Below are 15214 nucleotides of genomic sequence, written 5' to 3' on the forward strand. Positions count from 1 at the left end.
CAGAAAACATATTAGAGAGACAAACAAAACCATCTGCTTTCCCTAACTGAATAAATCATTAGCACTCTTAATCCCAGCTAACTTTGATTTTTCTCCTGTCCAAAACTAAATCTTGTATGTAAAGAAGCTTAACATGCACCATCATTGTTTGGGCCCATCGTCTTCCTGGGTAAGATGTCCTGAAACATGCTCCTCTGTCCCAGGACAAGCATCTCCTGGCCCAGGCTTACCAAAATTTGCATCAATTTTGCATAAAAGCAAAGCTGAATGAGTTAGTATGACTGTGACTTCCCAGGAGATGCAAACCACTTCTCTACTGCTCTTGCTCCATCCTTCTGAGAAGGGGGATCCTCCCAGAGAAGGAATACTTCCTCCAGCCTCTTTTGCCACCCATGACCTTGCTGGTTCCAGGACTATCTCTGGCTTCCTATTATGGGTACCTGCTACTAGACAATTTTGCAACCCTTTTTAAATTTTTTTTAATTTTTTTTTTTTTAACCCCATTGTGATGCCCATGAGAATATCAACTGCCAGTGTTAGTGCATTCCCAAGACCTTATGCAAAGGATATATATTGAAATACAAACCTGGCTGTATCTGAAAACCAAAAGAAATCAAAAGAAATTCTTCCCAAGTATACTATAGACTATTTAATAATATACACATATAGATAATAAAGATTCCATTGAGCTCCCTGTTTAGTGCAAACATAAGGAATATACAGACCACTCTTCCTAAACTATGATGAAAACTGCACTGAGAATGCTAAGGCAGAGGTATTAAGACCTGCAGACTTTTTTGTAAACTAGAAATTAGGGGCTTTTAAAGGTAGCATGTATCAGGCCCACAGCAGAGAGCAAAGAACTCCCAGGGAAAGGGGATAAAAGACACAAAATTGTCATCTATGCAGCCAAGACTTGAAACAAGGAAAGAAATGCAGCAATAAGAAGGACACAACCCTTTAGTTTACCACATATTATAAACATTAAAGCAGCAATGCAAGCTGGCCAGACGAGAAGCAAGGTGCCAGATTCCCTTTTGTTTGCAGTAAGGCAGCCTTTCCCTAGCAGGTGTGTAACAGGAGCTGGGTTCTGCTCTGAAGCAGTGTTTCTCCAGCCCTGGATGCACATCCATGCCAGGATTCCTGCTGGCAGCTACCCCCAGAGGCTCCGTCACTCACAGGCTAATGTTTGAAGGTCAGGACAACTGTTGGCCCTAAAATATTGGTCACTTGTTTTTTCATTTCTCTCCTTTCAATAATTCCTTCCTTCCTTCCTTCCTTCCTTCCTTCCTTCCTTCCTTCCTTCCTTCCTTCCTTCCACTTTCTTTTTTCTTTTCTCCTTTTCTTTTCTTTTCTTTTCTTTTCTTTTCTTTTCTTTTCTTTTCTTTTCTTTTCTTTTCTTTTCTTTTTTCTTTTCTTTTCTCTTTTCTCTTTTCTTTTCCTTCTTGCAATGCTTGTAAATGTATACCTCTTATGCAGTTCTTTTACGCAACATTTGCATTATGTGATTATACTTCTTTGTTTGCTGTATTCAATGACTCACACTTTAAGTAAGTGAAGGGTTTGGAGAGCCAGTCATGTGAGGAGCAGCTGAGGGGCCCAGCCTGGAGAAAAGGAGGCTCAGGAGGGCCTTTTGGCTCTGCACAACTCCCTGACAGGAGGGGACAGCTGGGGGGGATCAGGCTCTTCCCTTGCTTCCAGAGAACAAGGGACAGGATGAGAAGAAATGGCCTCAAGCTCTACCAGGGGAGGTTCAGGTTGGACACCAGGAAGAATTTCTTCATGGAGAGGATTGTCAAGCATTGGAACAGGCTGCTGAGCAGGGTGGTGGAGTCACCACCCCTGTAAGTGCTCAAGAAATGACTGGACGGGGCACTCAGTGCTGTGGTTTAGTTGACAAGGTGGGGATCTCTCAAAAGTTGGAGTCAATAATCCTGAATGTCTTTTCCAACCTAAATACTTCACTTATTTGATGAGGCTTCAGGAAGAAAAATGGGGAGGGAGAAATATCCCTAGCACATTTTACTGCTATGGGTAGAGGGAAGAGCAGCTGCCAACACCCCTGACCTTTCCCACCTGACACCTCCATTTCCTTCTGCTGAGCAACTTGAGAAGGGAGAAGAGGAAAGGCAGTGGAAGGGACAACACAACAGCCTAAAAAATAATCTTGGGGTTAAGTGGGCTTAACCAGTTGGGTGATGCTGTCAACACAATGTGCACTGCAATCCCACCATACAGCAGGACTACCCTCATCTCTTGCACAGCAGAGTTTTGTTTTGCCGCCTGTCCTTTCTGTGGTCATTTCTTCTTCCTGGAAGCACCCAAGATTCTGCAGAAACAACTAAACAACTCCCTCATGGGGCCCATCAGAGCCCAACACCCAGAAGCCCTCCTGCAGCCTGGGTGGGACTCTGGCTAAAGCACTGGTTTTGCCTAAGACTTGCAGGAAATATGTTGAAAACAGATGTTGTCACAAAACATAATGGAAAACAAAGGATTTGGACAGAAGTGCTTCAAGAGGGGATGATCAGATGCCTGATATGGATCACAGTACAGATCCCGACAGGTAAACTTGCTGCTCAAAAGCCAAGACCCTCAGGGAGCCAGCTAGGGTGGAATCTCCTTTCAGCATGCAAGATGGGTTCAGGAGGCAGATAATAAAGATAACACAAATCCCACCTGCTCCTAACATCCCAGACACATCACAACACCTGTGACCTTGCAGAGGTTTGAGGAGAGGGCCACTCCCCTACCGCCTGAGCAGCAGGCAGGATCTCCAGGAGTGTCCTGCTGGACTATGTCTTTAGCGCTCCGATTGCTGCCCTCACGTCTGTCTCCCTTCAGAACGATTTTCAGATCAGTGATGGCCACTCTTCGCAGCAAAATCCTTGTTCACTATGATTATCTGAGCCTCCAATCATCAGTTCTTTCTGAAATCTGAAACTGGCACCAGCTTGTTTACTTTGACACTGATGATCAGGCAAGCAAAGCATCAGGAATAACCACCTCATGCTCCAGGCACGGAACCCTGACCTCCTTCCCTGGACCTCCTGCAGATTTTCCAAATGGCCACAAGCCCATCAGATAACTCTCTCAGGCTCTGTTAATTCATCCATAAAAATAAATGCAGAAATTTGGTCAAGACACTACAGTCCTGTAAGTCTTAATTGATAAATAGAGTCTCAGTTGGTAAATAACCAATTTTCACATGTTGGTTATTTATCAAGCTATTTCAGGGGAGGAATGAGGGTGGGGTTTTTTGTTTGTTGTTTTTGGGGCTTTTTAAACACAGTTTTACATTATTCTGACAGGCAAAACTATTGGTAAGGTTGCCCAAAATTTGATTCATACCTTGCATCAAATTGATATGAAATAAAAAAGTCATGGGCTATAAAATCTTTCCTGCCCTCTCCAGTTTGTTACAATGAATGTAAAATCAGTAATACTGAACTAGAGAGGGAAAGAACCCCCTCCAGAACCCTACAGCCTAGTGATGCAGCCACATTCCTCACAACAGAAAGGTCTAACTTCAATCCCAGACCCTGAATCAAGCACATGGGCTAAAGGTGGCCAAATAGATATCTGAGCATCTAGAAAGAACTCAGCCTCATTTTTCTGATATGAGCAAAGGCTGTCAACCAGTTAGAAGTGCATGCTGAGGTCAGAAAGCAGAGCCTGATCAACTGGCAAGTCTTAGAAGCCTTCACAGAATGGCCATAAAGGACCAGACCTTATCTGGCAAGAAAGAGCAGAGAGGAAACCTTTCATTAGGGTCTAGGAGAAAAAACAGACAAAAGACCAAACAAAAACCCTAGAAAGCTTCTGAGACATTTCTTTTTATATTTTAGTTATGCTTAAATTGTGAAAACAAAGTCTCAAGGTTAGGCTTGGTTTTGTTTCCATATCCAATAAACAAGCAAGCCCATAGAATAAAGTCAATGTTTTCTGCCAGTCTGAACAGGACATGAGCACTTCTCCACAGGATGAGCTATTGTAGGAACCGTGTCACTGGCAGTGACTCAGCACCCCAACCTGTCTGAAGGACAGTGAGTCTGCAACTTTGGGAAAAGGCTCTTCCCCTGCAGGGTGGTGGGGCACTGAACAGGCTCCCCTGGGAAATCATCACAGCCCCAAGGCTGCCAGAGCTCAAGATGCATTTGGACAACACAGTGGGATTGTTGGGGTGTCCTGTACAGGGCCAGGACTTGCTGATCCTTTCAACTTGCTAGGTCCCTTTCAACTGAGGCCCCAGTCTGATAAATTCCAGGTTTTAACAGGAAGCAATGGACACACCAACAGGACAGTTCAGCCTGCTGGCAACCTTAAGGTAACCCTTCACTGCCCTCAGATCACTATGTAGTTACACCAAGCTCACATCCTGGGATAGGCTGACCTTTGGGAGAACTAATCAGCCTGAAAGGAGAACAACTAAAAACTTTAGTGAAAAGAAAAGGGTGAAATGCTTCACAGGCTCCCAAGAGGCTGCCTACTTTTTCTGTTCAAAAAATATTACTTCTCCCAGCTGTTTGTGTTGCCCCCTACCTGGAAGCTAGATTCAACAGTATATGACAAAGCAAACAAAAAAAAAAGGGATCTGAATTATTCCATGACTGATTTGCCTGAAGCAAGTTAAGAAACGCTCCAGTGAACCAGCAGAGCTGCCAAGGAAACAAACAGTGCATGTGTGTAGTGACATCCCTCACTGATACAACAAATTCAAACATAATTCATCCTAATTCCTTCTAAATTGGTTTAAATGAAAGGTCTTTTGTATCACTGGAAAAACTGGCAGAATTGCTGACACACAGTTCTATTCTTCAGGCTAAAACCACAGATCTGTGTATCTACACAGGTGGATAAACAGAAGGAGATCCCTGACTTCTGTAAGAGACGCAGAAAACACATTTTCTCTGTCACCTCTGTTATTTTATGGCTCCTCCAAGCAGAAACCCTGTCATGGACTTTATTACATTCCAAAATCTGTGGCTGTGAATGGACTGGTTTTTTTTAAGAGGGAAGATACAGCCTCCAGCATGTAAAACAAATACAGCATGAAACACATTTAAACATGAGCAGCAGAGGGGCCTTTTCTACATTTGAAAAATCCAAAGCATTACAGTCTCATTTTTTACTTCTGCTTTTTCTGGGGGCCTTACTACTACTGTCTCAAGAAAAAGCCATAAACTTCCTATCTCATCTCATTCAGACATCAAGGGATCCAAGCCATGGCAAGCAGTTTTGTGACCAGAGTTTGTTTCTTATTATTTACGTTGCTGAAGGACAGATTAATCATTTTAACACACCATAAGATCTCTTTTTTTTTCTGTACACTGAAGTTATGCTTGTGTAGCCTGAGTGCCAGTAGGACACATCTCTGGAGCACTGCCAGGCTCCTTTCCAAGCTGCTTTGTCTCCCTATCTTCACTTCACTATCATTTATTTTTAATACACACTTCCTGTTATCAATCTAATATATCAATGTATGAACTAACTTCAAACCTCTCCTCTTCAGGTAAGCATTCAGAATTAAAAGACACTCTGAAATACCACAAATCAAGACCAATCCTTCAAAGTCTCATTCAGGACTTTCCAGAAACTCTGAGTCTTCACACAAAGGTGTACTGAGCAGCAAAGGTGGTCTTGCTCCTCATTCTCACCAGGAACTGCTGTGATACAAGGTGTACCCGCCTATCCAACAGCCCTTATAGGTGGCGAAATGTCATTAAAAGGTCACACCTTTATAGAACAGCATCCCATGGCAAACCTGCAAGCAGCAGGAATTTAATCTTCTGCTGTTGAACCTTTCTATTCTTACACTATCTATTCTTATTACTTCTTGGCTAATTCATGAAAAATTAGATATTGAATCAATGGGTATTTCACACTGCTTTTTTATTGGGTCTTTTTCTAGCCAGTCTCTCCACATGAATTAACCTGTAGCTTTATCTTTGCATTTGAAAGTTTCCAGGTTTCTAAACATGCTACGTTCAGATGCCTGGTCTTTTCTCAGGAATGAGATGTGACTGCCATTTCCTTTCAGGAGAATGGAAGATGAAAGGACTTAGCTTTTCAACACATCAACTTGAGGTATCTGACACGTTCTGTAGAAACATTTTTGCTGGATCAGCAACATCTTTGTTGAATCAGGAAAAGTGTGCAGAGCTTCCATTAACATACAATCAGTTAGTGGTAACCTTACCTTCCCGAGTTCTGAAGTCATCCTCAAGGAATTTATTAAAATTGCCACACAATCCACAGGTCTTATTATAGTGCTTTTCTTGAAGGAGTATCTGAATGTTTCCACTGGCATCAGTCTTCACCACAAAGCCATGCTCATCACTGGATATTTTATAATAACCTGCCTCCTTCTCTATAAATATACCATTGGAGGCAAAAGGTATGGAAACCCTGTGGAGAAAAAAACAGGAAATTCTCAGCATGTGATACACAAAACCCATCAGGTTGTTTTCTGCTAGAATAATAGTTCCTAGAGGTACCTTTTTTCTTCCTGCATCACAACTCCATCTAAAGAGAGGCGAAGACTGAAATATTCTCCAAGATACATAGAGAAACCAATTTTGTCCCCATCCTGGTAATCACCTGAGGAGATGAAACACAACCAAATACTCTTAGTTCTGGGACTCAGGAAGACAATTTTTGGCCAGTAAAAACCTATTTTAAACTATGACCAACACAAAACAGTTACTACTGAATATAAAAACATCTACCAAAGCAGTTGGTATGAAAGTTACATACAGTTTTGGTACATATATCATCACTTCTATGCCCAAGAATAACTCTGCAGAGGTCTATGCTAATTCCAAGGCCTTCTGTCCTAGAAGGCGGGATTTTTCTTACTGGTGTGGTTTAGAATACAGATAAAATTTGTTCTAAAGGGTTGTATAGCTCTCATTCCTGGACTCAGCTTTAACTCAGCCACATCTCCCTGAAAAACACAAAATTAGTAAAGGTCTTCTTTTTAGTAGGAGTGGTAAGAAAATCCCTGCTTCTTAGCAGCTTATTTATGGATGAGCTACATTACCAAAGGATAACAGAAGCCCAGGAAGTAATCCCACTTTCCAAAACAAGCCCAAAAAACCCCAATACAAACCACAGACAAACAAAAAAAACCCAACCAAGACCACTTTTTATGAAGTGGTCCATCCTATCTGATAAAGGGGAACTTTTTTTTTTTTTCCAGTGATGGACCCCAGTTCAGACTCACCTAAGAGGGTGAAGGAGTGCTTGTGACAGTCCCCAGCAAGGAGGTAGCTGCAGTACCCAGCAAAATTGTACAAGGAACCATCAAACGTTTTGATGTGATCATTCCCAAAAAGGCTGCAACGGGCAACTGATGACTCCTGAGGTGAAGCCCCTGATAACCCTGAGTATCAAAACACAACATTAACCTGCAATTTAAAGCAATCATGCAGTTCAGGAATTTCTCTGCTGGAATTTATCCCCACTGGTGTCCTGGTGTCTTCCAGGCAGACGGTAAGCTTGGCATGACAGTCCATATGATCACAGTTGTTTTTAGTTATTATTATATGCATTACTGAAATGCCTTTTCTTTTTTATTTCCACCAGCCCAAACCTTGCATGAGTAATGTAAGTTCTGATGCTTTGAGGAATGCCATGTGTTCATTTGTGCGTGCCTACAACCCCACTAAAGCCTATAAGGCACTAGGAAAGCCCTATATCTTGTTCAGTCAAACATTCCTGACTTCAGGGAATGTTTGGGACTCAACACAGTGCCTGTTTCGAGGTAAACAGACAAAAGGAATGACTACTGATGCCTTCAGCATGGTGAGAATAATCCCTGAGTCAGTTCAAAAAGGGGAAGGGAGGCTCGTATCTCACAAAAAATAGTGAAAATATATTCTAATCCAAACCTGTTTTCTTACCTGTGATTACAGTGCCCAGCAGTAGGTTTGTTTGCAGCACTGTCAAGAGGAGCATCTGTTAAAAATCAAAGAGACAGCTTAGAATATTCTTTGTTTGAGACATAGCCTGTTTCATAACTCCTCATCACTTTCTATCCTTTCTTTATAAGGAAAATTATTGTTGAGGCTCTGCAACATTTCAGAAAGCCATAATCCATGCAGACAGTTGGGATAATTCAGCTGCCCTCCATCCTGATTTAACTAGATAATCTAGATGAGTTATCAGTTACTCTTTGCCTGCATTTTCACTTCTCATAGCATGGAAGTCAGTTACCTCCATGGGAAATGCAACCCAACACAGACACATATCCCAATTTCCCTCAGCTAACACTCTGTACACAAAGCCCTTCAACGCACAACATTATTTCTCAGCCAGCCTGATGTGAAGATGCACCCCAGACTGGCTCAGCCAAGCTGGCTCCAGTAGAAGTCCCCTCTGCAGCACAAGATTTGCACTCTGCCCAAACATCCACAAAGGGAAAGAAAGAACATAGGAGCCAGCAGGTTTGTTGGCACACCATTGTAACCACATAATCCGCTGATTTCAGGGTGATAACAGGCTTGAGATAAAGGGCAAGAAGGAAAGGAAGGAAATCGTGCAGAGATTAGAGACCAAGGGTGAAAATTTTCATTCAACAAAATCAGTTTTAGCATTGCCTCCTCCTATGTTCTAGCACCAGAACGTCAGTCTTTGTTTTCCGTATGTCTATAAACTATGTCCAGGATGACCAGGCCTTTAAAAATAATAATTAATAATAGGATAGGAGGGTCATGCAGATTGTGAACTACATGGGTTCAGTGGCAAAACATCAACTGTTAAGTATGAAAGCTGCAGGGAGCTCTATCTAAGGGAATTAATTTCAGTAATCATATAAGCAACTAGAGAAGCTTAAATATACTAAAGTTAAAATATTAATGCCAGAAGACTAGACACACCTTTTCCTAAAGTAACCATCCAATTAAAGACTAGAATGCATTTTGCAAAGACAAATTGAGATATCAGGTATAGACACACACTTCTTATTGCTGTTAGTTATGTAGGTCCAACTCTCAGTCAGATAAATAAACACTGAGTTTGACTCATACAAGAAAGAAAAAGAAAGATCTATAACTCATAATGCTGCAAATCTAAAACTGACATAAGGCTGCAGACAGCTCAGAAGTACTAACTGTGTGGGAAAACCACTAAAAAGAATAGTGAAGGAAACAGTAAGCATCATTATTCTCAGAATATACACTCGCTACTGTATTTTTGGTGCATGCAAGTGCATGCAGTTATTGTGGTGAATCAGATATTACTGATCTTTGTCAACCCTTTTGTTTTACAAAGCAGGCAGAGAAAAAAGGCAAGGTATAAATCCCTTCCCATCAGTCCCCATCCACCTCCCACTCTGTTCTGAACTGCAGATGGAGTTTCCCCCAATTCTAACGGAGCAGGTGCCACTAACAAATCACAATACAATCCAGTAAGATCTGCCAGTATAAAACTATCTACAGTTTTATCACTGGCTTAATTAGAAATGAATGTACCTTCTTCTGCATGAGACTCCTCTTGCACATGAGCAAAAAACTCCTCCAGTTTCCACCTCTAGCCTACATCATTGTTCCCCTGGTGCTTCAGAAGTCAAGACTGACTTGGAATGACTTTGGTCTGAAATCTCTTGTTTTTGTACAAGCTAGGAACTCTTGTTCATTTAAGAGGAAAGATAAAAATGCAGACGTCACATCCGCCTGATTCTCAAGACAATAGATGAAATTGCTGTTGTGGAAATCAGGCATTCTTAATTGCCAGGAAGGTACAATGAGGGGAAATAGTTTTAAAAACTGACAGATAAAATCTCTGAAATACATTTCACATGCATATGTGTGACAAATCCCACTGGTTGAGCCAACAGGCAGCATATTTATTTGACAGGACATTATTCAAAGGGAATAGTTGGATGCTCCCCACCTCAAAGGCCGCAGAACCATTAAGCATTTTTTTCCTAAACAACTGCCTTGAAGGATAAAGAAAAATACAGAGCTGGTAATTTAACTAATTCAGGACTCTAATTCAGAGCCCTGAATTTATTGTCTAGGTGAAAAAATACTCAAATTTTGCCACCTTCAATCAGAGCAACACATTTGCTCCTTGAAAAGTTCCTCTGGAACAGCACATCCTGCTCTGACTTGTTTGCAGAGTGGGCACCAAATCTATGGGCATATGTACAGCACTGAGCAAAAACAAAAACCAGAGTTTGTCAAGTCTCACTTGACTTTCCATGTCCCATTCCTAACATTTTCAATAACTTCTAGGATCAACAAACGCCTTAGGAGGCAACACACTGCACTGACTGGGAATTGTTTTCTCTTCTTGGATCCAGCTGCCACATCTCAGCAGGTCCTTCCTAGCCCTGAGAGCATGAACATGAGTGATCACAGACAGATGTTCCCTAAACCTTTCCTTATTTGAATGCCAGCACTACTCAGGATAGGGGGAATCAGATCTTCTATGACCATGGTCTCTTAACATCTTCTCAGTTCTAATCCTTTCATTTCCTGAACAAATGCTAAATTTCATTTAGCAACTTCCTCTTGCAGATCTAAATCCAGCAGGGCTTTTTTTGCTTGGCACATAAGGAAGGTAGTCTGAGATTACCTGGGAAAATTCCTTAAAAATAAGAACAGTGGTCAGATAAACTCAGACCTTGTGACACTTCTTAAGTGTGTTAATGACCTTGGGGAACATAACAAACAGAATTTATTGAGATAGACACATAAGGAATAAACTTCCCTTTTTCATCCTGTCTCTTTTTTCTCCCCCCAAAAATAAGGAAATGGTAATTAGTGAGTGCATTTATTGACTGATATTGTACAATGCTCAAACACAAAGCTTAGTGATGCTTGGGTATTTCTCACATGTAATTTTCCAGACAATACACCTGAGACATGGGAGAAAATATAGAAACAGCTATGAAGTGGTGCCAAAAAAAACATCTATAGTACATTCTCATAAACAGCACAGGAAGGACTTCTGAGAAAAATTATCCATAATACTGTTTTTCATTGCTTTGTTCAAATAGAAGGCGGCATGCAACAAGTCCTAGCCCTGCTACAAGTATGTTTGAATTGAACAATTCTATCCTGGGCAAAGTCAGTTTGCATGAGAATCACTTAATTTCTGCAGGCAACTGCACTGATTGATTTTATGAGACCTAACAAAAGTGTTCCCGGCATCTGGAATAAATAGAAACACCAAATGCCACATCCTCTAATGCCACACAAAAAGTCAAATGAAGGAAGGTGCACTCAGAAATGTAGGAAAGGACAGAAAGAGAAAAGATAAAATTATGATGAGGTAAGAAGCAACTTCTCTGTGAGCAGAGAAAAATTCCAGTCTTGGAAAGTCAGAGGAATTATAGAAGGTCCTTGTGTGTCCTATTACAAGTAGTACAGAGAAGGTAGGAAATCAGTGCTCCTCTCTTCTCCCAGGGTAAAGGCTGGGAGCAAGCAGTGAAATCTTCAGGGGGTTGTTGCATTTAATGCACATAACTGGAAGGTATCAGCACAGGTCACTGTGTCAAGAAGGAGTCAAACTAACAAAGGGCCCCTGCATCACAGGGACCAAATCTCAGGGATCAAGTGCTGAATCAAAGGCAGCTTTTGGTTTAGAAAGTCTTTACCCTGCTGTGTGTTAGAAGCAGAAATCCCGTCCTTTAATGTTACACTTCATTTCTGACTTCTCCTTTCCTAAGCAACTGCTGCTAGCCACCAGAATCCTGCTTTTTGGTCAAAAAGAAATCCAAAAAACAAACCAACAAAAAACACCCAAATAAAATAAAATCAACTAGACACCTTTCTTTATCCTATCCCAGTCTGCAAGAAGATATGTTCCAGTGTTTTTCCGCAAGTGAGATTCAAATTAACTTCCCATTACCTATCCAACAGTGAAACAAAGCAAAAGGACCAGGAGACGGGGGAAAAAAAACGCCAAAAAAAACCCCAAAAAAACCAAAAAACCCCAAAACAGGAAAGGGGGAAAAAACCCAAAAAACAAACCAAGAAAGGAAAGGGGGGGGGGTTCCTATGAATTGCAGGGGCTTTAGTGCATTTTAGGGGTCATCAGTGCTCAGTTCCTTTTCCTGGCACAGCTAACGATCATAGTTTAAAGAAAGACACCCCTCAGAGTGGATGGGAGGCACTAACGACCCTCACTTTGCATTTGAAAGCCCCCAGCCTCCGGACATCCTTCCACAGGTTGGGAAGTTCACTCGACAAAGCCAACACTTGAACACTCTCCCTCCTGACTGGTCAGGGAAGGGCTTTATCCGAGATAATCCTTTTTATAATCCAATTTAAGTCCTTTCCTGGGGGTAAACTCACGGGATTTTCAATTTCACAGCCCTTCCTGTGGTTATGACTGGAGTTAGCCGAGTCGTAAGGACCACAGGCTGCAGCGGGTGAAGCGATGCTATTGGCTGCTGCTCTTCAGGCTCCAAACCTGCCAGGTGGCATCCCGACCTGGGGTTTATGAGCCAAGGTGCATCCCGCAAGCCCTGCGGTCTGCAGGATCACATCAAAGCAAAATACCCCGCCTCTATATGCAGGGAATAAGGACACTAGAGCTGCACAACGTAATTTTCAGCTGGTGCCAGCTAGTACTGCAATGCTGAGGTCAGCTGCACTACTGTGCTGGCTGAAGAGCCAAAAGCCTCACACATTTGCATTACATTACAAAGAGCCGCCAGAAGTTAAACAGAAGGGCAGGGGGTGAAGATGATTTTTCGCCAGGTCTGTGGGCGATTTTTTCCTTATTTGAGGTATCACCGCGCTGAGACCCGCCCGACACGGCAACTACGCGGCATTCCCGGGAAGGGCGTGTGCTCCTAGGGCAGAACAACATCGGCCACTTCCAGCCGCCTCCTGGAAGAGCTTGAAGACAGGCGGTCACTTCTCTCTCTCTTTTGCTTGTTAATGTCTTGTACCTCCACCCAGGGCTGAAATTCCCTGCATACAAAGAGCCAGCCAAGGCCAGTTCAACGATTTCCTCCCCCACCCCTGGAATGGTGTTTTCCTATTCCCCACCCCCCCACACTCCCAACTAGTTAAGTCTATAATCTTATTGGTTTACACGGTGTTTTTATAGGCACAAGATTTTGTAAGCAGGGTACCCCATACATGTATGTTATTCACAATTACCCTGTGAGAGAATCTGGAGCCTGTTCTGGAGACAGCAAAACATTTCAGCATCTTTGTCATAATTTAACATCAGCACTGACATCAAACACCAACCACTCCACCACCACAAAATCACCATCAGGCTGCTGAAGAAAAAAAAAAAAAGAAAAAGCAAACAAAACATAAAACGCAAAGGAGTTCTTCCATTAATATGAGAAAATGAGAGCCTGTATTATGCAGTGTGATATCAAGTCAGTTTTCCAACTCCGTGCTTTAAAAGCAGTTCATCCCTCCTCTTGGGATTAAATTTGTCCAAATGCTGAAATGTCTTTAGCTGAAACCATGTAAATAATGCCATTATAAAACGCTATAGCCCAACACTTCTGGGCTGCAGGTCTGTAAAACAGCTGCAGTAACAATTTGCCTGGTGACTGTAGATTTAGTAGAATAATTAATTACTAAATGAGCCAGTCACCCTCAGATACACAGAGAGATCTCCAAATCTCAAATAAGAAAAATGTCTTCAGTAGGTCTTTTAATTTTTAATCTGAGGTTTAATCAACCCTGATGAAAGCATGCATGTGCAGATATACACCAATACCTACACCCACCTGCATATATCCACTAAATAAATTTGTCCTGACAGAAAAATATTAATATAGTAAGAAAGGAGGAAAAATAAACAGGAACAGCCAAAAAACAGGAAATATCCTCTTAGTGTGGGGAGACCGGTGAAAATAAATACAGGAGGGAAGTGTTCTCTCTCATGTGTGTTCTTACAAAACAAAACCAAAGTTCTGATTTTGAATCATCCATCTTGTAAGTGCCTGTGATTCTAATCCTAAATCACAACTGATCATCCAAATGAACCCAGAATTTCAGCAGTTTTGGCAACTGAAACAAGAGCAACAGTTTCCCAGATGAGAATTAAAATGCCTGACTGGTTATTTTGCAAAGCAAGGCTTTGCCATTACAGAAGGGAGCAAACACATACCCCGTGCTGTTGCTTTGAGAAGCAATTTCACCCCTCTCCCCTTCGTGCAGAAAGGCAGAAACAATACTTTGTGTATTTGCATCACAAGCATGTAAGCAAGGATAAATTAATTGACATTCTCTGCTCCACACATAGGGCGGGTCTAGGGCCCTGGGAGATTTACTAATTAAGACACAGGTTTTCTTCCAGGGTCGCAACTGTTATAAAATGCCCAACTCAGGAGCCAGGTGGAGCTTCTGTGTTCAAGGTTGACCCCTGTAGGTTTGTCCCAAATTAAGTATTTTTCAAACAAGAACAGCACCAGGAGTTCATTTAAAAATTCAACACAACTGTTAGCAAACTGTTCTGACAATTAAAGCCACACCATGTTAAAAACACTCACTCTAACTCGGTTTTCTGCTAGCCTAAGCTTCAGACAGCACCTTAATAGAAATTTAAGAAACATCTATTACCGGGTTTTCTCTTCATCCCTTCCTGGATAATGAGTTCAAGACAATTCTCCACCACGCCCTGTTTAAGTTCAATGAACTGAGCTTCCAGGTTGCCTCTCTAAAGTGCATTTCTCTCCACTTTTTGTGGTTTTCACAGCTCATCTCTAACTGCAGATACCAGAGCTAGGGCCAGGTTTAGATATTTAACACTGTTGCTATTGCTAGAATGCAGCATCATCCATATCCCTTCCTCCCTTCACCAGCATCTCCTACCACTTCAGCAGTTTAAATAGCACAAGACAGGGATGGATACTATCAATAATCAGAAACAAAACAGAAGCATAAATCATAATTTGGCAACATATAATCAATGTGATGAGCGCTCAGTTGTTGGTGTGTTTTCTACTCACCTAAGTGATGGTATGTCAAATCTTAAATCTCAAATCTTTAGGCACCTAAGGCATGCATGATTGTATCAATACAATTTGCCAAAGTTGTGATTTCACTAAAGAGCTGTAAGTTGTGTTATACACTGTGTTTTTCATAAACCCATCTGTCATGGTTTGAGCCTGGCACAGAGCCAGTGCCCCATGAAAATGCCCTCACCCTGGTGTCTGCTGTGAGATGTGACCAGGAATAAGCAAAACAGGCTCCAGCTTAAACATAAAGAACACTTTATTACCTAAACT

At 41.8% G+C, this 15214-nt stretch overlaps 1 protein-coding gene across 3 annotated transcripts in view; it reads right to left on the bottom strand.

Moving 5' to 3' along the window:
- The window catches only part of VWF (von Willebrand factor), a 127747-nt gene extending 115376 nt beyond the window's left edge, over nt 1–12371 (bottom strand). For 2 of the 3 annotated variants that reach the window (XM_064701788.1, XM_064701786.1), the window contains exons 1-5: nt 9474–9612; nt 7905–7959; nt 7226–7384; nt 6498–6600; nt 6200–6408 (exon numbers count right to left, since the gene is read on the bottom strand). In XM_064701788.1, coding sequence (XP_064557858.1) covers nt 6200–6408; nt 6498–6600; nt 7226–7384; nt 7905–7959; nt 9474–9503 — 556 coding nt within the window. In that variant the 5' untranslated portion in view covers nt 9504–9612. Of the gene's footprint in view, nt 1–6199; nt 6409–6497; nt 6601–7225; nt 7385–7904; nt 7960–9473; nt 9613–12305 lie in introns of those variants that run through there. The other variant, XM_064701787.1, reaches the window with a different exon arrangement.
- Nucleotides 12372–15214: the final 2843 nt, after the last annotated feature.

The sequence above is a fragment of the Zonotrichia leucophrys genome, chromosome 1A (genome assembly GCF_028769735.1).
Source record: "Zonotrichia leucophrys gambelii isolate GWCS_2022_RI chromosome 1A, RI_Zleu_2.0, whole genome shotgun sequence".
Taxonomy (NCBI): Eukaryota; Metazoa; Chordata; class Aves; order Passeriformes; family Passerellidae; genus Zonotrichia; species Zonotrichia leucophrys.